Below are 24356 nucleotides of genomic sequence, written 5' to 3' on the forward strand. Positions count from 1 at the left end.
GGAATCACTGTTTCCCATTTTACCGATTTTTTGTTGGACTATCACTCTACTGGGCTGCAACTCATCTGATATCATTAATAACATCCCTCCCCCATTTTCCCTAAAAAATAACATAACCTTCACTTTCTATGCAAATAATTATATCATCCTACATCGGCCACATCTCATTAATATCAATAACTTACAGCCAATAGGAACTAATCAACGCTAAAAATGCATCCTTCTTTTTCCTGATACTCCTCTCCTGGAATTAGTACACATAAATGATATAAACCTGGTAGGTGCATAATTAACCTTATGCTTTGTGTCCACAATCCCATTCTTATTTATAACCCCATAAACTGAAGAGAGTATATTGTCTCCAATCGCACATGCTTGCTATTTGCTTTATTGATGCCCACATACTCCCTCCCTAATGAATCGTTTCTCTGATTTTGCATATCTAAACTTACTACAGTCAGCAAGATATTTTCTAAACTCCTAATACCAAATTCATTTAAGTACAAACCGTCTATCTGTCTGCCTTATGTAGGTCTTTTCGGCCATCAAGCTCACTGTACACAACAATAAAATGCAAAAAACCGACGCATCGAGTCATTTGCAATTATTGCTCTTCTTCGCAACTCACCTCTATCATCCTGCAGCAGACTTATTATCTTTACATCTCACTGTCCTCTTTTGCTACTATCAGTAATTCTTTTATATCCTCCCTCATACTGTGCTTTTCTCCCTTCATATCATTTGTACCTTCCAGTACTTTGTACTCTTTCATTTTACCTTTCTGCATACTAATTACTATACCTCTTTTGCTACTATCAGTAATTCTTTTATATCCTCCCTCATACTGTGCTTTTCTCCCTTCATATCATTTGTACCTTCCAGTACTTTGTACTCTTTCATTTTACCTTTCTGCATACTAATAGCATCACTGACATCATTATTCTTTGCACCTGGGTAATGGAGCACTCAGGATTTAATCTTGGGGGGAGGGGGGGGGCAGTTGAGCAGACGATTTGAAAATACACACTACGAATTGCATACGACCTATGACTGAGCATCTGCAGTTGTCTCCTTTGGCCCAGCTCGGGCAAACAAAGTAGCGCTTGGTCACACGAGCACTAATTTGTTCGCCTTGCGTTCACAGCGGCCGTGATTCCCGAGAGCTATAGGGTATTCCCACCTTATAACCCCATATTTCTATTTCTATACTACTTATGAATGACCACTCATTCATAAGTAGTATAGAAATAGAAGACATGACACAACATAAATAAAAAAATGAATATAATTAGGAAAAGATTTTTGGAAAATTTTCTAGTGTTTTTTCCTTTTTCTTTTTTTTTTTGGGGGGGGGGGGCAGCCCCCCCCCCGGTGCACCACTGCATCAAGGAAACATGATTTTGTTCCCTGACAAATAACTCCTCTTATGATAGAACCTTGATACAAAATTCTCATTCTACTGTCACTAGCATTCCTTTATCTTGGTTCGCACCTCGTTTTTTCTTTCTTTTCTCAGCAGCAGCACTACTCGACAAATGTTTATTCAGTCTATCAAACTTGCTCTTCAACTTATGAAAAATAACATGAAAGCAAGCTGCCTCTCTCATTATATTTAACTCTTCATTCACTACACTACCATGCTTTCATTTCCACCTACAGTAGCATCCTTCTCTCTCTCATGTCCAACACTCTCACATATTACTCTCGCGTCATCCCCTACATTCATCCCTCCTTCCAATGCTGTCACATTTTCTTGGAACCTTCTATTTCCTCTCTTACCATTATACTTTTTCCGCACACACTTTCATTCGCTTTCTGATTCTCTTGTCTCTCTCTCTCTCATTTCTTCTTAAATTTTCTATATTAGCTCTAATCCTATCTTTAGTGTCCTAATTTTTGCATTCACTGTCTTCATCCATGTTCTCAAATCTTCTACTTAATTTCTGAATACTTTTATTTCTTTTTTTCGGGGAATGAAGGGTAGACAATCATGCATGGAAAGAAATGATAGGCAATCCCCACAATTCATAGAATTGAAAACTGAAGGCATTGTCTTGGACTGTAGATTGATAGAAGAAATATCCATATCAGATATCTGATTGTTACTTGGTCCAGGAATAGCAAGCACCTCAGAAATATCCTTACTACTGCTATTCTTGGTAAAGAGTATTCATATGAAATATGAATATTTCATATGAAAATAAACCTCTGTATTCCATATCAGAGCTGATCCAACTATTTTTTTTTTTCACTATTCACTTGTTCAAATTCTCTACTTTAAATTAACTTTTTTTTTTTTTTGTTATTCTTTTTAACTTTCTTGGTGATTACAAGTACATCGCTTTTTGGTTTTATTTTTCAACTGTATTCTGAAATATCGGCTGTCATTAATGATCAAACATAAATTTATTTCTTACCTGTTTGAATAACGGATAATTCTAGCTCATGCCAGAATGATTCCTCATTAACAATCGTTCTGAGCATACTCAAGAGTATGTTAGGTCTTTCCAACACAATCGTAAGAGTTGATCACCAAGTTTGTCTCTTGCTGTTTGGAACTGACAACAGACTGCCTAGAAAAGTTTAGGCATAAAGATTCAAAGCCATAGAACTTGAAGTTTCACCATCAGCTCTTTAGTGATGTCATTTTCTTCCAGTGGCGCTGTTGGGAGGGGGGGGGGGGGAATTATCAACAGCTTTGGTTAAAGCATGTCCCACCCGGAATTAATTACTTCTCTTACATTACTTTTCTTTTAAGCAACCGTAATCAAGACTCAGTTGGCTCTGCTGTCTGGAAGGTTTTTGTTGTCTTACAGTTATTTACTTTTACTTTACTTAGCATTCAAAGTAAAAAATGTGTTTTTTTTTTTATAGAAAAGGGAGTTGAGTTGATTGGAATTGTGCAAAAGCAAAGGCTATATATATATATAATTTCCCCTCCTACACACCAATTTTTTTTTTCTGGTCTGAAAAATAAAAGAAAATAAAATGAGAGAGAAAATATTACTCCACAAGTGGCCAAAAATATGTGTAGATCTGCAAAAATCCGTTTCCCTTTTTATTAATTATGAAAAACTGAAACACACACACATGATCAACTGCATTCTGAATGGAGAACCTACAGAATAAATAAAACATTTCAGCTATTTCAGCACAACTTTTAGAGAAGACAGCATATTAAATTTGGAAATTGAAAAGAGAATAATAATCATAAATTTATACGAACTAAGAGAGGAATTAATCAAAACTAGTGGCGGCCAGTGCAAATTTTAAGTGGGGATGCTGCATATATATATATATATATATATAAAACTTTTTTCCCTAATCAGTAACGAATTTATTAATAAATAAATTTACATATTAAAATTGCTTTATTAAAAATATTTCATCCTCACCACGAACAAACACCAATAATAAAAGTTTCGTATCAATAGCAATGACAAGTGCAAACGAATATCGGCGCTAGATCCATTTGTGTCGTGTAACGATAATTGAAAAAATATAATTCTTTTCATATTTTCAACAGTGACACTCATCATAATTCAGCCTTGTATCTATAATAAATAAATAATTATGTTATTTTAACAAAATAAAATAAGATTTACAAAAAAAAAAAATAGTTCACCACGAACAGCACCAGTAATAAACCGCTTCATCTCTCACAGAAATAACGAGTGCAGACATAAGATACACTGCCCAAGTGGCAGTGTATCTAATGACGTAACGTGCAACGACAGCAAACGAATATCGGCGTTAGATCGCAGTGCATTTGTTTCGTGGAACGATAATTGAAAAAATATTATTTTCATATTTTCAACAGTGACACTTGTCATAATTCAGCCTTGCATCTATAATAAATAAATAATTAGATGTTATTTTAACAAAATAAAATAAGATTTACAAAAAAATAGTTCAACACAAACCAATAATAAACGTTTCATATCTCACAGAAATAAGGCGTAAGCAGGGGAGGCTCGTCTATAGGGGCCGGGCCCCACCTATATTTGTATGAGTAGCCCAATAATTGCAGTTTTAAAAAATATGTTTCTTGTAATTATTATTTTTTTATCTATTTCCAACACGTTTTATTGATTAATAAAAAAAAATACTGTAGTATTTTGTGGCAATATTGTATAATAAGACTTAGTACGGTCTCTGGGGCCAGCCACGGTTGGCCCTATTTTATACGTGTAGAACACAGGGCATGTATGAGCACGTACACTAGCGATCGCATTTGTTTACCAGGCGCAACGCTTATCTTGGGGCCAGTTTAGTCTGGCCCAGTCACCGTGTTGCACGTACGTACATAGCGCGCGATTCTTTGATTGTGAACCACATGCACTAGCAATCTTGTTTGTTTACCGGGCACAACGCTTATTTTCGGGCCCGTTTAGTCTGGCCCAATCACTGCGTTTGTACGTAAATAGCGCGCAATTCTTTCATTGTCTTATTATTTATTCTCGTTGTTGATCTGTTTTATTGTTTAATAAAAAACTTACTGTCGAGTTTTGTGGCAATATTGTATAATGCGCCTTAACATTATACAACAGGGCATGTATAAGGTAGGTGCAGAAGCGATCATGTTTGTTTACCAGGCGCAACGCTTATCTTGGGGCCCGTTTAGTCTGGTCCAATCACTGCGTTTGTACGTAAATAGCGCGCGATTCTTTCATTGTCTTATTATTTATTCTCGTTGTTGTTCTGTTGTATTGTTTTTAGTGTGTGTAATTATTATTGTCGTTTTTTGTTATAATTTATTTTAAAGTTTAAATTTTTATTACGTCCATAAACAATATATTTTAACTATGAACAAAATCGAGTTTATTGGAAAAACGTTTCTCGTTTTTCCAATTAAAAAAAAAAATAATAGCTCAATGCATCAGTGGAGTCATTAAACACACTAAAAACAATACAACAGAACAACAAGGAGAATAAATAATAAGACAATGAAAGAATCGCGCGCTATTTACGTACAAACGCAGTGATTGGACCAGACTAAACGGGTTCCAAGATAAGCGTTGCGCCTGGTAAACAAACATGATCGTTACTGCACGTACCTCATACATGCCCGAAATAATAACTATAAATCAATAATAGAACCACTATATAAATATAAAAAAAATTAAATTGTTTTTGGCTCCACCTGTTTCTATTGTCACCATCCGCCACTGCACGTAAGCATACTAAAAATACACTGCCGTTTGAGCAGTTACAGTTGGGAATGACGTAACGTGCAATGACAAGAGCAAACGAATATTGGCGTTAGATCGCAGTGCATTTGTTTCATGTAATCTAAAGCGTTAATCGAACAATTCCAATTATTAACTATTCAATCAATGTCAAAACATAAGCTGTAACCTTTAACATGTTGTGCTGCATTTATATAATGTTGTAAGCATTATTATTTATATAAACACAAACAAATTTTAATTTTTTTCCTTGGGGATGCTGCAGCGCTTATGTACGGGCCGCCACTGATCAAAACACTAAACTAGCTGTATACAGAAGAACAGTGATCTTAACTTACAGATCTGAGAGCTCGGTTAGAAATAAATATCAAAGTCTAAGACAACAGATATAGAGAAAGATGACGGCACTTCAGTGTTCACTGTGTTTCTACTTTTAGCGTTAGATTAGCGATTGAGTGTTGACTACTGTAATGCAAGCATGATGTGAAACTCTGGTTTTGTAGTGTAGCTGCTAGATTAACTACCAGAGACGCGATTATAGTTTTTAAATTATATACAAGAACAGCAAGCTAACATCACAGGTAAGTGGACTGTAATTGGGCGATTCGATAGGCCTAACCGCCGTTGGAATCGCCATTGTTGATTAATTACTAAAAGCAACTGAATCGTAGGCTGTGCCCCACGTTGTTGAGGTTTTTTTTTGTAGCCCTTACATAACTCCAGGAGACTCCCGATTGGTATGCAAGATATCAAGTAACAGATTAAGACTCTAAACAAGGAGGAGTCAGAAGTTTTAAAACTTATCATGGCAAAGCTTGAGGCTGACTGGCCGGGTTATTTAAACCTTATACGCCCAAACAAATGATCCAGAATTAGAGGATGAAGAAACCCAAGGGGAAATCAGAACTGTTCCACCATCTAAAAACACCCGTCATAACAATTCACAAGAAGAGCACTCCAAGAACAATTCACAACAGCAAATGATCTTATGGAGGATGACTCACCCACACAGGACGTGCCGAAAAACTCGGAGGTCCCTCCAGTTATTCTTTGGGACAAGGAGAAATGGATTTCTATCATATCAGCTCTCGGGGAGCAAAACATCACATACTCCTAGGCAAAAAACTCAGATGAGGGTGTCAAAATCCAGCCAGCCACCATCACTGACTACAGGCAGATGACAAGGCTACTGGACACCAAAAATCTTCCTTACCATACATTTGCTTTACCGAGTGAAAAGACCTTAAAGTAGTAATACGTGGAGTCACAGAAGGAATCACTCCAGAAGAAATCTCAGCTGATTTAAGCAACCAGAGCCTGACCCCAATCAAAGTAAGTAGGATACTCAGGTCTGATAAAAGGCCAATGCCTTTAGTACTCATGGAGATTGATAACACCCAGAAGAAAATACATGAGCTGACTGCTGTCTCAGAATTACTACGGAACCTCTTAAGAAAGAGAGCGTCAGCAGGACAGTGGCACAGATGTCAGCGGTTTGGGCATGCCCAAAGACTATGCCAGGCCAACTTCAGGTGCTTAAAATGTGGTGAAGGCCACCAGACCATCATATATGCACCAAGCCAAGATCTACACCAGCTAAGTGCACAAACTTCAGAGGTCCTCACCCCGCCAACTATAAAGGATGCATAGCACACCCAAAGAACTGCGGGTCTCCCAAAATCGCTCATCCATCACCCAGCAGTGACACCCTAGGCAACTGTGCAGATCGCCATCCAATTCAAATAGCCTCCACCTTCAGCTCAGAAAGGAAATCAACCTGAAACCAGGACCAAAACATATGCCGAGGCTGCACGAGCCGAGAATACTTCCTCCAACGAATTTACAAACTCCAACCTTACATCAGTTCTAACTGCCTCACTAGCTACCATGCTTCAGGAATTCAGCAAAACAAATCCTACACCATCCTCCACGAAGAAATTCCTTCAAGGTACCCATTCCATTCTGACAGCACTCAATCATGAACAATAGGAAATATAAGCCCAACTCCCTCACCACAACTGCGTGGAATGTAAATGGAGTGAGCAACAAAACCCTTGAACTACAAGAGTTCACTCATAGATATAATTCTAGTAAATGAAACATCTCAGCCCAGCTAATAACTAAATTATGGAACTACACAATGTACAAAACAGACAGACACTCACTGCCAGTGGAGGAGGCACAGCCATATTCATTAAAAACTACATAAGCCATGTACTGACCAATCCACAAACCAAGAACCTAGAGATAACAGGCATCGAAGTCCATACAAACAATGCTGGCAGTATCAAAATCTATGCAGTATACAACCCACCCAGCATTCCATTACTGGTATCTGACTTGGACTCCATTCTTGGCTTCACAGACTCCATTATCGTTGCTGGAGATTTCATTGACAACTATACAGCTTGGTATAGCTCCACAATCAATGATTGTGGAGCTATACAATGGCTGCACCCTAAACCATTACTCAACACAAAAGTCTACTGTTATAGCTGGACCCACAGTCCAAATGGAAGATCAGACGTACTGGACATCGCAGTCCTCAGAAACATCAGACACCAATACCCACAGGAAATGCTAAACGAATTATCATCTGATCACAACCCCATTCTGCTCGAGCTCAGTACACAAGAACAATTCTCTCCTCAACACTCCTTTATATCATGGGAAAAGCTCTCCAAAACTCTCTCAGACCACATTGGCCCAACACCCATCATCCATAACAAAGAGGAGATAGATATAGCTGTCAACAACCTTACTTACCAAATTAAAAAAGCACTAGCTTCAGTCACACAAACCAGTTTTTCATTCCTTACTTACCAAATTAAAAAAGCACTAGCTTCAGTCACACAAACCAGTTTTTCATTCCAGTGGCAGATCCCTGAAGAAATTATGGACCTGATCAGGCTGAAAAACAGAGCCAGAAAGAGGTACCATAACACAAAAGCCCCACAAGATAAAACAACTTTGAATAATTTAAATAGACAAGTCTGGGAAGCTCTACAAAAACATCGAAATCAAGATTTTGGGAAACCAAACTGAACAATCTGAACCCAGATTGTTCTGTTATAACCTGCCTAACTCCTTCTGGAAATTCTTGAGAACCCTCTGCACAAAAAGGCAACTCATACCCCCCAATTCAGACCAAGAAAGGAACAGCTCACACTGACCAAGAAAAGCAGCTTTGGTTGACAATTTGGAACCTCAGTATAACCCCTCTTACTGGAATTTAAACATCAGTCTAAGCTACAAGATTCACTGCAGAGTCAGGCAGGTTATAACAGAACAAAAAGAGAAGGCAGAACTCATCACACCCACTTCTCCAGCAGAAGTTATAAATATCATAACCCACTTGAATAACAACAAAGCTCCAGTCTCAGACGAAATCACAAACAGAACAATCAAATTACTCCCCAGAAAAGCCATTGTGCACCTGGTCAATATTATCAATGCAATAATCAGATTCAAATATTTTCCCTTAGCATGGAAAACGGCTGACATCACACCAATCAAAAAAATTGGAAAAAACCCTGAACTCCTCGAAAGCTACAGACCTATCAGCCTACTGTCCAGCCTAGGTAAGGTTGCAGAAAAAGTCATCCTTACAAGGTTTCAATCAGCAACAGATAAACTAGGTATTATCCCTGATGAGCAGTTCGGATTCAGAAAAAACCATAGCACCACACATCAGATACACCGACTGGTTGAATTTATCATCACAGGAACCTGTGTAGCTCAGTAGAAGTGGCGTTTGCACTCTACAGCACTTGACCGCATGAAGAAAGGATTTGGTGGTTCAAATCTAGTCGCCGACTAGAAGAAATTTTTCTAAGCCTTTTTTCGACTGGTTCCCGAGTTAGTCGATCTGTGGCACGGGCTAGCGGGTTTTTTTCTCCCGGAAACTCGGATTTTTCGTCCCGTAAACTCAAGAAAATCGACCGTCGAACCCACACTATTTTCAGACATTAAAAAAAATATTGTGTTAGGGTTAGGGACCACGAGATGGTGGCACCAGCTTGCCACCTTCTTCACTGCGTACCGATGAATCAGTGATAGCTTGGGCCAACTATCTCTCTGATTGGCTACCAGTGGAGATTGAACTGCCAACTGTCTCCAAAAGTTAGATAGGGTTAACGGCCCCGCCTACTCCCTATACGGGAACAAATAGGCATTAGCTGATTTTTTTGAGGTTTTAACTGGAACCTCTACACTGCTGCGGTCTTTATAGATGCTGCGAAGGCTTTTGACAAGGTGTGGCACCAAGGTCTTCTCTACAAACTCATCAAATTTAACATACCAACTAATCTAATAAAAATCATAGCCAGTTATCTTAAAGACAGATCCATGCAAGTAAAAATAAATGAAACCATATCAACCAGATGCAAGATCCTTGCAGAGTGTGCCGCAGGGTTCTCTTCTGGGTCCCCTGCTGTTTTCTATCTACATAGCTGATATTCCACAAAATCCAAGTTCAACAATCACAGCATTATATGCAGATGATACTGCTTTATTAGCAAGATCTCTCAGTCCCAAACTAGCTATCAAAAGACTCCAAAACAGTATTCACACATTGGAAAAATGGCTGATGGACTGGAGAATCCAAACAAACCCACCGAAGAGTTCAGCCATCCTGTTCACCAAAAAGTGGTTTCAGATCAAGGAAGACATACACCTGCTAGGTGTCAAGATCCCATGGCAGAATGAAGTCAAATCCCTCGGTGTCATACTGGACAAAAAACTCCAATTCACCAATCATATAAAACACATAAGCTCAAAGACATCCAAAGCAATCGCCCAGCTCTACTCCATGATCAACAGAAGTAGTAAACTGGATATCCAGAACAAACTACTCATATACAATTTGGTAATACGCCCAGTCATCACTTATGCATCTCCTACATGGAGCCACACCTCAAACACAAATATTCAAAAACTGCAGAGGATACAGAACAAATGCCTGAGAATGATTCTGGATGCCCCATGGATTATCAGAAACTCCCAGATTCACCCAGAAGTCAACACTCCCTACATCGCATCGCCCCCCCCTCCATGATCTAGCAGCAAAGTTCTTCATCAAGACAATCATCCAACCCCACTGATCAAGCAAGCTTCAGACTGAAATGAAACAGAATTCTACAAATACAAAAGACCCAAGTCACTTCTATGCTCAGCTGAACACAGCTAACCTCACTGCCTTTCTTGGGCCAGCGTAACACTCAAAAAGCTCCCCCTCAAAGGGGAATATGAAAAGCATTTATGCTTCACCCATCAAGTCAGCAACGTTCTATGTTCTCTACAGATATAGAGTTCTGATTTGAAAAAATTAAGGATGTGATCATTTTGGCATCAATGTAGTATCATATTAAAAATGAAGGATGGAACATGACACAGTTAACATTCAAAAATGTGTAAGCAGAGCTAATATAAGATGGTCAATTAACACAGCATGGGAGAAGAAAGGTTAGTAACATGATGTCTGATGTCAGAAAAGAGAGAGGAAGATCAAGATCTAGGTGAATTGATGCAATAAGAATATAAGAAGCTTAGAAGACTGAAATATAAGATTCAACTATACAGGAGACCTCAAAGATAAACAGACTAAACTGGGAGAAAATTGTTGATAGGAAGTTAGTAATAATGTAAACTTTTCATGGAGCACTATCATAGTATCCTGTAAACTCTATGATGGAACATATCAAGGATTTGATAATGATAATACAGTATACAAATGAATCATGTTATTATTCTTTAATTTTTTTTTTGTTTTTAACTCTATAGTTATTATTTTTAGATTTTAATTTTTATCTTCTTTTTAAACTTCAACAATGACTCCTACCCACTATCATTAATGCTTTCTATACATGCCTTCACCCTATCATCCTATCATTAGTTTTGCCTCCTGCCCAATTGACAAAAGCAGATTCTATAAGAAATTCTAACTTGCCCCTCACCACTAATATTCTAAAATTCTAATTCATTGCCTTCTCTTTTCTATAAACCTTTTATCTCCTAATATCACTTAAAACAGTATAATCAATGGAAGATAATAATTCTGCAAGACATAACCAGGTAAAATATTATCCCTTTCTTGACTAGTCAAGTTACTCCAAAAATATCAGAACTTAGCTACAACTCTATAATTTTCTTTTGGAGATTTCAGTTATACAAGTCCCTTTTAAGATTAATTATCTAAAAATAGCAAAAAATAACTTCATCCAGTGGAATACAAACAGGATTTTTCTGGACAAATCATTTATCACAATTTACATTTTGTGGTAAGGATAAAAACCTCTAACAATCTCATACAGAAAAAGCAGACTTTTTCCCTATGAAGGCAGGAGGATACTATTTCTTTATGAGAAATTACAGACTAATTCACTTTCCATTAAAAAAGTCCTTGTTGATGTTCTTTGCATCTTAGACTGAATTCAAATCTTGGCTTTTCTAAAAAAAGAGCATATGCTATTCTGGCAGTATTCAAATGATTTGGTTTGTAGATCTGCAATACAACATTCAGAAGCAATGAAATACTGAACAGTGGAAGAATATCATCTGACAAACCACTTCATCTCTTGACTAATGGAGAAACATACATGTGGTGATAGCCTGAAAACTCTAAAATATAATTTTTCCAGCTTGATTACTGAGTTCTGCAAATGGAACTGATGTAGCAGGCTATGTTATAGTCTATTCAGCAGTTATATGTAGATTTCTTTGCACATATCTCCTAAGATGATAATGCTCTAATTTACAAAGCATATTGATTACCAGCTGTTTCCAGGAGGAGAATGACAACACACACGTCTCTTTCATTTTTAGTCCAATCCTAATATATTTATGGGACTGCCACAACAGTGTTCACCATTATCACTCTCAAAAATTCATAGATTTCATGATGAATGAATAGTACACCATTTCAGGTGAACAGTTCCAGTCCCTCGGCACATGCCAACTGTTGATTATGCCATTCCTCACTGCCTATAGGAGCCTACTTAGAGCAGCAATGTTGGTATTTTGGTGCTTCTATCAAGTACCCATATTTCCATGAATACTCTTCCTCCAAAGCAGCATCTATAAGTCTGCTACTTTCTCATTTCTCTGGTATAGCAGATGTCACCAGCATCCAACAACCATTCATAATTCAACTGTAAACTCAATAACTCGCTCATGTGACTTTTCTTCCTTTATATGATTGTCTTTTCCCACATGTTTCACAGTAACAATTATTAGACACACACATTTATTCACAAGAATAAAGAATATTTTTATTATTATTAATATTTCATCCATAAACTAAAGCCAGACACATCAGTGCATCAACATAATCACAAGGTAAAAATAGAATAAACAATGTTAATCCTATTTACAAAACTGAACCACATGCTGGGTTGCCACCATACCAGTGGTTACAAAATAAAATGAGTGATATTAAAAAGTATAACTTAAAATAATTAACTTTGAAGTAATTTCGAGTAAAATAACAGAAATTAGATTAAATGACTGAATAACACAGCATTAAAAAAAGGAGGGGGGGAAAGCATGCTAATGCTTGCCATTTATGAGGATGAGACTCCCAAATGTTGGTAATGGACAGACAGCCATTCTGATTTTGAGTTTGGGCAATGTAGAAATGCTTTACCACTCTTTTTTTTTAAATAACAGCTCAAACCTAAACCAGCACTGATGTAAAATAAAAGGCGAGTATTGAACCTGAAGATATTGTGATTAGTGTCCATGTGATGCTGTGCCAGTCCAGATTTTTCAGTTTTGTTGATGTTGATATAAGACTGGTATTCTTGTAGTTGTTTTTAGACTGAATGCCATGTTTTCCCAAAGAACAAGTGGAGGCAATCACATTGAACCTGGTATACACCAGGGAGGGAGAGAGGGGACTGTTTTTATGTGGATGGTAACCAGGAAGAGATTTTCTTGAGAGGAAAGAATGTAGGACCTAAACTGTATATTTTCAGGATCTTTGCAATTACCAAGGTGCCTGTGATGTATGAGATAGGGACTTGCAGCACAGATTTAGGGTCCCTAGGGACAGGCTTGTATGTATCCAGGATGCATTTAAACTTTCCTGAGGTGAAGACATTCTGTAGTGTGATGCATTGGATGTTGCTCAGTTCTTGTTGGAGATCCTTGGAATTGGAGTAATTAACATGTGCTTTATTGAGTAAAGATTTGAAAATGTCTATTTTTTGGGATCGATGATGTTCTGACTTTCCAGACTTCTTGACTCATTTGCCAGACCATGAGATGACTAACACTGCGGAGCACTTCTCTAAAATAATGTAATAAATGAGTCAACAGTTTTTCTAATGACAGCTCTGAATTGCTCTTACAAAATTTTAACTGTCACTCATTATGCCACTTAGTATCTAAATAAAGCTCAAATGTTTTACACTATTTTTTTTATTATTATTTCTTTTAGTGGTCAACAGGTGGTTAGATGGTCTAAACAGTTTGCATGTGTTTAGACAAATGTGTCTCCTATCTGTGTTCCAGAAACTTACCACTGAACCTATGGTTCTCTAGTACATAGGACTGAAGAAATAGTTGGATAGACAGGACTAAATTGCTCTATCTGATTTAATATTTTTTAAACATGGCAAATACTATCAATAATAGTTATCAATAGTTATCAATAATAAACTGGTCATTTCCCCTTTGGTTGTTGCTTTTATATAATTTTAAATATATTTGGTTTTATCCTACTTGATTTGTAATCTTAGTTTTTCAGCAGCAGTTCTGAGTTTTTGGAATGTTAAGTTTTCAGTATTTTATCCAACTAGGCAATTTCATCTGTATGTCCTAATTTTACTATTCTACTTGTGTTTTGCTAGTATAGTTTTCTAAGGCTAAATTAAATAGGATGGGTGAAAGGGTAACTCCTTATTTCAATCCTATCTTAATAGCAAAAGGTTCAGATCAAATTCCATTAGCCAATTCCATATTTTCATTTAGCCAATTCCATTTGACAGCCAATCTTTGGCTGTCAAACTTTTGGTTAAATATACTTACCATCTTATGGAGTATTTCAAGTTCAGTGAACACATTGCAAAGGCCATCGTATCTAAATACTACCATATGTTTGTTTGTTTGTTTAATCTATAGATTAGAATATGGACAGACTGATTCCCATATTTCTTTCTAAAATTTATTTTAATGTAAAAATTGTGTCAACTGTGCACCTATTTCTTCAGTCCTGCTTGATATTTAAGGGCCGTGAATATCAAGCAGAATTTGCAGATGTATTATAGGGCTGTGATATGTCCACATCAGGATTACTGAACTCATGTCTGGTCAGCTGGATTTCTAGTGGAAAAGATCCCGAGGTGAGTTACCAAGATAATGAGTGGTTTGTGGAATGCCCTAGGAGGACAGATTGAAGATTTGCAGGTTGCAAACATTGGTTGATAGACAAAAAAGAGGAATATGACAGAAACATTTGTAAATTACTAAAAAGGTTTTATAGCACTGGTGCAGAAGAAATATTTCAACACTTAGCCAGAGGGGGAAGAGCAAGATGACAGCCATGGAAAATAAGTAAGAGTGTGGTTAGCAAAGAGTGATGACTAAAAGTTTCACTTGGAGAGTGGTGAATGAGTGGAATGGGTTGCCAGTCAGCTGTGAGGGCTTTGTCTGTCAATAAGTTCAAAGAGGATACATTGTGCAGATAGTTTGTCTCCAACAGTGAATCTTCCGACTTGAAGGAAGGGCCCTACAACAATAATAATAGTTTTCACATTCACTTTTGTTTCCATTTTTATATATTGGTGTGATTAGTAATTATTTTTATTTGGAGGGTACCTCTTTATTTTCCCATGTTAAATTTATTTATAGGTTTACTTATTTAGTAGTTTGGTTGCTATTCTATCAGTAGCTTGTGCTTTGTTGAATGCTTGTGCTTTCTACTTCCTTCTACTTCAGCTAGTAAAGGTATGATCAGTTTTCTAATCAAAATCACCACAGGTTTTGAAAGAATGTGCTAAAGAACTGGCTAATTATAGGCCAGTTTGTGTTTCATCAGTAGTTGTTAAGATCTTGGAGAAATTAGTGAGTGACCATATACAGCATTGGGCAAATGAGGGTAATGTTATCTGCGAGAGTCAACATGGATTTGTTAAGGGGGCACTCTTGCTTTAGTAATATAATTGCCTTTTATAATAAAGTGACAAGAGCAGTTGATGAGGAGAAGGCACACACTGCCATTTTTTTGGATTTTGCGAAGGCATTTAACAGGGTCCAACATGATAAGCTGATATTTAAGTTGCAGCACATGAGTTTAGATATTGGGTTAGTCAACTGGATTCAGGATTGGCTGTCTGATAGGTATCAGAGAGTTGTGTATAGTGGGCAATATCAAGGAGGCAGAAAGTTACAAATGGGGTCCCACATCCCACTTGGCTCAGTACTGGGACTTGTATTGTTTAACCTTTATATCAATGGCATTGTCAGTGGACTGCAGGGGGATATTCAGTTGTTTACAGATGTTGTGAAGGGTTATTAGTAATAGTGCAGATGTGGCGGCCCTGCAAGAGGATTTGAATAAACAAGACAGATGGGCAAACGAAAGGGAGTATCAGTTTAATGCAGCAAAACGAAAAGTCTTGAAGTTTGGGATACATCGATGGGAGGCTGCATACTCGATTGGAGGAGCTATACTGGAGGAAGTAGAGGAGATAAGAGATCTGGGGGGGGGGGGTTATGACTGATAGACACTGAAATTGAGAGAACATATTGCAAAGGTGGTGAATGTAACCCAGAGGATTGCTGCAATACTGAGAAGGATGCTGACCTGCAGAGATAAAAGAGTTATTTTTCATTGTATAAGGCCCTGATCAGATAACACTTAGACTATTGTTCTCAAATTTGGTCCCCAGGATTTGAAAGGGATAAATTAACTGTGGAAAGGGTATAGAGGCAGATAACAAAGATGGTTTCAGGACTGTACAATGTTAGTTATGAGGATCGGCTGAGGGAATGCCTAGTATAATAAAATAGTGTATAATTTCACAGACTGCAGAGTTTGGTAAATAGAAGGAGAGCTGATATGATTGACAACACTTTTAAACTGTTGAGAGGTGGTTACAGGGTTGACACTGGGGAGTTCTTTTGCTTGGTAGAGCAGTGGGAAGGAGCGATGACCATCCCTGGAAGTTACGAAAGGAAGCCGTGAGCAAGAGGGTGAGGAGTGGTTTCTTTGCATGGAGGGTGGTTGAACCATTGAATGCATTGCTTGATAATGGTGAGAGCAAAAATGGTCAATGAGTTCAAGGAGCGGTATGATAGACTTTGTGTTTCCTAGGAAGGACCTCCCACAATGAGTCTACAGCAGGGGTCGCCAAACTTCTTTGACCGTCGACCCCTTCAAGAGTTTCTTGACTTTTTATCGACCCTCTCTATTTTACTATTACGTAATTATAACAGGACAATCAAAAAAGATGCTTATGTGAGTTTTTAGATTGTTTATTTTATAGTTACAGTGTTTATTGTATGTATAATATAGTATATATTATTATATTGGCTTAACATCAAAGGGATACGTTTTTGTTTTTGACATCCTTCTTAACATTACATATTTGATAGGAGGGATAAATAATATATAAAATATAAAATTTAATTTAGATAACAAAATAACAATAATACAACCTTCCTTATATATATGAAAATAAGACTTTTATTAACTTAGTATGCAATTTACTAACGTTGTCAATATGAAGGGTGTACTTCTTGACGAGGTTAGCAATGTTGGGTTCAAAATTACCTGTACAATGATGTCTTATATTTTTCTATCGACCCCTGAGCCCGAATCGACCACTAACGATGTTATATCGACCACTTTGGCGACAGTGGTCTACAGGTTCATTGCAGTTCAGGAGTTGGTTCAAGTACAATATTAGTTACTCTCATCTACCTGTTTGCTGTGTCATTCCATCATTTCCTACTAGTAACTAATATTGTTGATTGTTGCTATATTTTCATATAGCAACAATCAACTTGTTGTTTAGTTTATAATTTCATAGAAGAATTTTCTTTGGTTATTTAATGTAAAGTGTTAAGTAAGCAAACCAAAAGAAATCCAGATTTCTTTAATCTGCGTAAGTAAATATCTTCTTTATATTGTCTGATAACATAAATATCAGAATGATTATTAAGTCAATTAATTCTATTCTTTAAATGTTACCTGTGGCATAACTATAAAAATAACAAACACGATTACCACAGTAATTAACTTTAATGAAAGCACAGATATTTCATACTGAAAATAACAGTGCATCATCAGTGTGTAGAAACAAGCAAATCAAAGAACAGGAATACAAGGTATATACAATCGGTTTACCAATTTTGATTTGCTTGTTTCTACACACTAATGATGTACTGTTATTTTCAGTAGAAAATATCTGTACTTTCATTAAAGTTAATTACTGTGGTAATTAATATATTAATTTCTGGTTTGCGGCAATTGCCTTCAATTGGTAAATAAATTATTGTACTTATATTCCTGTTCTTTGATTTGCTTGTTTCTACACACTGATGATGTACTGTTATTTTCAGTACAAAATATCTATACTTTCATTAAAGTTAATTTGATTTCATATTCACAGGAACAAATGAATAAACCATTTCGCTCATGTTGACGTTTAATGGAGAAAACACATTTAGAGATAATAAATACTTGGGGGAGGACCAAACAGTAGTAGTGTTTACAAAATATTTCTTTTTTTGTTCTCAGATTCTGTTTCTGCACACCATTCTGCTAAAATAAGTATCTTGTTTGATGTTTAAAAATTTACTACCAGATTTCATAAAAAGCAGCAATCTTGATAGTTCATTTCATGAACTGTATATCATTATAATGTTTATTTTCACAGTCATTACACATTGCACTATTCCATCATTTGAACTATACGTTTTGCATTAGTCCATTTTATGCTGAAAATGATTTTGCGCAAAAGCGAAAATTTTGTGACTCATTATATACATCATGAGAACAATCTGTTTTTATTTTGTTTGTTATTATGCTTAAATACTTAAGCCTCTATTTTTTCATGTCTGTTGTGTGTTCCAGTTTATATAAAATACTAGGAGAGAGAAGTTTTTTTTTTTTTTTTAATACTGAAGCTACTACAGGGTGCCCATAAGTTCCAAAATATTTCAATAATTCAAAAAAATCAGAAAAATTGGTATATTAGAGTGTGATTTGCACAAAAGTGAATCGCAAGAAGGGGGATTTTTTTGGCAGGGAGAAATTCAGTTCAAATTTTCACCAATAGAGGGCGCTGTATCACATGCTTCATTTGCGAATGCGTGCAAATGAGAGTTCTATAAAACGCAGGGTGTACTGCTGGCAGCTCGCAATGAATGCATGCGAATTCCCAGTCATTGGGGCAAACCAGTGGTGTAGCTAGAGCTTTTGTCACCCAGGGCAGTCCCTGAGTCTGCCGCCCCTCTCAATCCAAAAATACTACAAAAAGTCAAAACAACATATAGGGAAATAAATTAAAACACTATGTTTATTTTTGAAGTAAAACTTTAATTTCAACATTCTAAAATGTTATTTTTCTTGCATGACATTGGCAAAGTCTATTTCATAGTAACGTAGGTAATTCTTAATCTATTTTATTTAGAAAAACTCCTCTCACAACTAGCAACACCTACAGCAATTGTGAGGACAATTCGCAGTAGTATTACAATAATTGGAAATGAGTTCTTGAGACTGTATTTTAGAATTAACTGCAAAAGTTCAAAAAGGTTCCAAGTGCCACCTGGGGAAGACTGCCCCCCTCCACCCCTCCCTAGCTATGCCTCTGGGGAGAACAGAATTGTTTTTGTGCAAAGAAAAATTTGTTGTTGTGATGCATACATTGATGCAATGATGCTGACGCACCATGAAGGATGCAGAATACAAACATTTTCGCTATGCCTGTGATTCTTGCAGCTTCCTGTGCACTGCTTACACCGCTTGTTGATTGCCACCAGGGCATTCATTTGTGATTCCACAATGCTGGTACGGGCTTTGGATAACGCTGGTCTGTATGTTCGAGGCGATCTGACAAATTTCCAGTTCTCTCGAAATGTCTTATTAGAGACTGCAGTCTGGTAAGAGTGATAAGACCTTGACCTTTCTTCATTCTTTTTTGTGTTTGAAACTTTCGTAAAACTTCTACTACCGATTCCCCACTTACATAAAACAATTTCACTAACAATGTCTTATCCACCAAAGTAAGCATCACAGCAACAAATTTTTCTTTTCACATAAACAATTCTTCATCCCTAATGACTGGGAATTCACACGCATTCATTACGAGCTGCCAGTGGTACACCTTGCGTTTTACAGAACTTGCATTTGCAAATGAGGAATGTGCTACAGAGCCCTTATGAAAATTTCAACTATTTTTTCTCCCCACCCCAAAAAATCCCCCTCCTTGCAATTTACTTTCGCATCCACATTCTAATATACCAATTTTTCTGATTTTTATGAATTATTGAAATATTTCGGAACTTATGGGACACCCTGTATATATTACTGCAAGAGACTCAAAGTTATTGTTTTCCAAGAAGAAAGATGTATTCTATTTGAATATCTTGGGAATTTCAAATATAAAATCAATGAAAGGGAATTTTCTTGAGGGATTTGAGACAAGTTTGAGTTTACAAGTGAGGGAAATAAAGTAGATTATCCTTTCTTCGCTGAAATTATTATGAAATTCTGAATTTAAGAATGATCATAGATTTTATTGAGATCATATTTATTTGTGACTTGAGTTTCTGAAATGAAAAGTACAATGTACTTTCATTGGCAAAACTATAAGAAGTTTTGTATTTGATGAAAGAAGATCACCGATATCTAGAAGGAAGGGTAACAAAAGAAGAAAGTTTGGAAGTAAGCTATAACTGGTTATGGAAATAGGGTAAAAAGCAGTGGCAGCCAGTGAAAATTTTAAGTGGGGGGTACTGCATATACAAAATATAAAAATAATTCATTTTTTGCTAATCAGTAACCAATTTATTAATATGTAAATTTACATATCACAAAATTTGCTTTATTGAAAAATATTTCACCCTCACCACGAACACACACCAATAATAAAAGTTTCATATCTCACAGAAATAACACGCGCAAGCATACAATTTATCTATAGTGACACTGCTCAACGAGCAGTGTCGGATTCACTTGTTACATGCAGTGATAAGGGCAAACGAATATAGGCAGGTCTAGCCGTAACTGACCGAACGTGATAATTCCGACACTGTGTTAGATCGCAGTGCACTTGTTTCGTAATCTAAAGCATTAATCGAACAATTCTAATTATTAACTATTCAATCAATGTTGAAACATAAGCTGTAACCTTTAACATGTTGTAAGCATTATTATTTATAAACACAAACAAAATTTAGTTTTTTTTCTTTGAGGGTACTGCAGTGTCGCAGTGTTTATGTACAAGCCGCCACTGGCAAAAAGCAATCCTCCCCCCCCCCCATTGCAAGTGGTGAGTAACCAGGAAGGAAACTGCATCCAATTACAAAATGCACACAGACAACTGCAGGATGATTTCTTCAAGTTCAAGAGCAAATCACATGTTTAGAGATACAGAATGGAAAATTTCTTAACAGCTAGAATTTTCCTGAACAAGTTAAATAAAATGTTATTAACTTTCATTTAGAAGATAGTACATACTGAGTCTTTTTTCTCCTAAAGAAATATAGACATATATTTATCCACATCAAGCATATATTTAAATTACTCATATTCTTTGAGATATAAAAAACATAAAGTAGTGTATTAAACTAATACATGTTCATTACAGGCAGTTGCTAGTAAATTGCATGACACTGAGGTAGAAATGAAAGTTGTACAAGCAAAAGACGATGAATGTGACCATGTGCAGTTCATCATCACTGAGAAGGAAGACCATCAACGTACTCCAGAACCTGAACTAGAAGAGTTCGAGACCTTGTCCATGGAAAACAAGATTAGTCCTGCTACCTTCTGTCGGGCTTTCCCTTTCCATGTTATGTTTGACCGCCAACTGATTGTCAAGCAAGCTGGCACATCAGTTGCACGAGTACTGCCAGCATTAACACAGAGTGACTGCAAAATAACTGATCTTTTTGACATGGTGCGTCCTCATATGGATTTTACCTTTGAGACAATTCTGTCACACATTAATACTGTTTTTGTCCTAAGGACCAGGGCTCCAAATGGAAGTAATGAATCAAGAGAACATTCTAGGTAAGCACTGCTGAAGGAAGAATAATAAGTGTATATCATGTAGATATTTAATTTATGCAACTTTTCCTTTCATTGTCTTAGATTTTAATAAAATGAACAAATTAGTCAACCACAACTCCTATTTAAACTATTTACAATCAATAATGACAAATATTTATGTATCATCATCATCATTATGAAGTATCTTCTCCAATACAGGGTGTTCATCGGGAAACTAGTTTTCTAGTTTTGTGTACAATATCATGTAACAAAGTACTAGCTCTACAGAAATATCAAATATAAAACAAACCTTTCAGGGTGTTTAGCTGAAAGGTTTCAGTCAATGATTCAGGTTCTAAATCAAAAACCACAAGAATTCCGTACCATTACAACTCCTCTGAACTTACTATTAAGTTACTTGGGAATCTCCATAGGATACAAACATGCATTGTAGGAGGTCCAAAATAACCATTATTCACACATATTTTTCCTTGAACTTATTCACTGATAAAGCATTCACCCTTTCTAGCCAACTCTTACACAATTTTCAAGTGTGACCCTTGACCCTTCTCCTCGTTTCTTGTTATGTAAAAAATTTCTTACTCTTATAAAATCAAGTGTTATGGTTAAAAGTGCTGGAGAGGTACGTGCCAACCCATTTCAGTAATTTGCTTCCTTATTACAATAACATTACAAGTGCATTGGACAAGAGAGGATGTTACACAATAGCATACTTAGATTTTACAAAGGCTTTTGATAGATTGCCACATAAGTTGATAGTTAAACTAGAATGGATGAAATTGGATATTAGTGTATAGGATTGGAGATGGGCTGTCTGATAGGTATCAGCAAGTTGTATATGGAGGACAGTGGCATAGCTAGAGCTTTTGCTGCTCGGGGAAATCTCCAAGTTTGCCGCCCCTCTCAAGACACACCAAAAATATTACAAAAAGTCAAAACAATGCAGGGAAAGAAATTAAACACTATGTTTATGTTTATTTTAGTTGTAAGTATAGTTGTTGAAAACTAATTATTAATTAAGCAATAAAATTACTAAGCTAACATAAATAGAAGAATCCTCGAAAAATAAAATTGTGTCTCACGTGAAAAGTGCTGCCCAGGGCGGACCGTCCTCCCCTAGCTACGCCACTGATGGGGGAGCAATATCCCAGAAAAGGAAAGTTCAGACCATTAATTCATCAGAATTAATGGTCTGAATTAAGGGTATGTTATAGTGCTATTACTGTTTAATCTGCATGCTAATGATATTGGGATAGGTTTGAATGGGGGATATTCAGTTGTTTGAAAATGATGCTGAAATGGGAAGAGCTATGAGGAGTAGAGCAGATGTGGCTTTACAAGAGAACTTGAATAGACTGAATAAATAGGCATGGAAGGAGGATTACTAGTTCAATGTTGTAAATCATAAAGTTTTAAAAAATTCAGAAAACAAAGTTAGGATGTAGAGTATACTTTTAGTGGGGATGTATTGGAGGAGGTGAAGAAAATAAGAGATCTAGATGTGATGGTGGATAGGAATATAAAATATAGATAACAGAATTGTGAGGACACAACGATGAATTTTGGCAGTGATGCAGAGGACATCAACTTATAGAAGTAACGAGATTCTGGTTCCATTGTGCCTTGATTGAGCCACATATAGACTACCATGCACAGATTTGGTCACCTGATTTTCAAAAGAATAACGGTCTAGAGGTGATTGACTATGGTGGTTTCTGGGAAGCTGAATATCCTTGTCCACAATCTCCTCCCTCAAAATCCCTGGCCTCATCTATTTCCTGCAGTATAGTTCTCTCAATGTAATATACAACTTGTAATGTCTTCATTCCAAAGTGATTAACACACCTTGCCACATTAGCAATGTTACCCTTTACCCAAACTGACAGTCTATTTAAATCCTCCTGCAGAATCTTCACATTACCTTTATTAACTACTGATCTACCTACTGATCTAATACAAAGCATCATACATCCCCTTCTTGGAGATGTGTTTTGGCATTAAGGGTAAATATTAAGATTAGTGATCAGAGCTTGCTCCACCTTTACCACGAGTTGCCTTGGTCTTGCACTACCTGTGAGATCAGCTAGTCTTGCATCAATTGCAGGCACAAACTTGACATTTTGTCTGTTTGCTCACTTGGGAAAAATGGAGTAAAACCAGGTTTAAAATTGCTTGGTATCTTTAACATAATTATACCCAAGTTAAAAATACTTTCTACTGATCGACCTAGTTTTCCATCATTAAAAATCAACTGGATATTTCCACTTAAATATTTTTTTTATATCTTTGATGTACTAATTAAATAGCAGCAGTCCAATAGTCACCTGCTTCCTCTTAAATTCGGATCCTTTATATTTTCTTTGACCTGCACATGGCTACTTTCCTCTCATAATCGAATTTTCACTTCCATACTGTACTGGTCACATTTCTTACCTGCTTTGTACTGCTCATGAGCTTGCTGATTACTATTCTCCTTACATACCCTCTACAACATTTTCCATTTTTTTGTCCCCCTCCGTAATGATGATATTCATCCATCTAGCTGTTACCTGATTTAACCTCTGATGGTATCAGAGGATTTGTCAATCTGCTGATAGCACTGGACCCTGAGCCCTATCCCCAATCACATGTTGTCTCAGGTAATTACCTCTTAGAAGCTGTATAAATTCTATTTCCTTCCTTTCACGACTTTTTCCCCTTCCGATACATATTTCCCATAGTAACTACTCACCCTGTGTCACTGTCTACATACTCCCTTGCACTCCTCACCTACAGCAGCAACCAACTATATGTTTTGTCCTACTGGCCTATAGAATGAATCTATAGTATTTTCAGGAAGGATTTTTTAGCATAGTTGTCAAAATTCCTCCCATCTTATTTTTTGGCTTTTGGCATTAATAAACATAAACCCTTGATTCTACACC

General features: G+C 36.6%; 2 protein-coding genes across 4 annotated transcripts in view; one reads left to right on the forward strand and one right to left on the reverse strand.

Moving 5' to 3' along the window:
* Positions 1 to 24356, forward strand: part of Gycbeta100B (guanylate cyclase soluble subunit beta-1-like) — a 122823-nt gene that overhangs the window by 15932 nt on the left and 82535 nt on the right. The window contains exon 3 of the mRNA XM_090391801.1: positions 21008 to 21432. Within this exon, the coding sequence (XP_090247927.1) occupies positions 21008 to 21432 (425 nt within the window). The remainder of the gene's footprint in view (positions 1 to 21007; positions 21433 to 24356) is intronic.
* The window catches only part of LOC150107333 (L-aminoadipate-semialdehyde dehydrogenase-phosphopantetheinyl transferase), a 169965-nt gene continuing 166933 nt past the window's right edge, over positions 21325 to 24356 (reverse strand). Inside the window, exon 7 of one of the 3 annotated variants that reach the window (XR_016548193.1) lies at positions 21325 to 21439. The gene's annotated coding sequence lies outside the window, so the exon portion shown is untranslated. Of the gene's footprint in view, positions 21443 to 24356 lie in introns of all 3 variants that reach the window. The other 2 variants (XR_016548192.1, XR_016548191.1) reach the window with 2 other exon arrangements.

Source organism: Typopeltis vanoorti, chromosome 4 (genome assembly GCF_054136105.1).
Source record: "Typopeltis vanoorti isolate ZY-2024b chromosome 4, IOZ_Tvanoo_1.0, whole genome shotgun sequence".
NCBI classification, from domain to species: domain Eukaryota; kingdom Metazoa; phylum Arthropoda; class Arachnida; order Uropygi; family Thelyphonidae; genus Typopeltis; species Typopeltis vanoorti.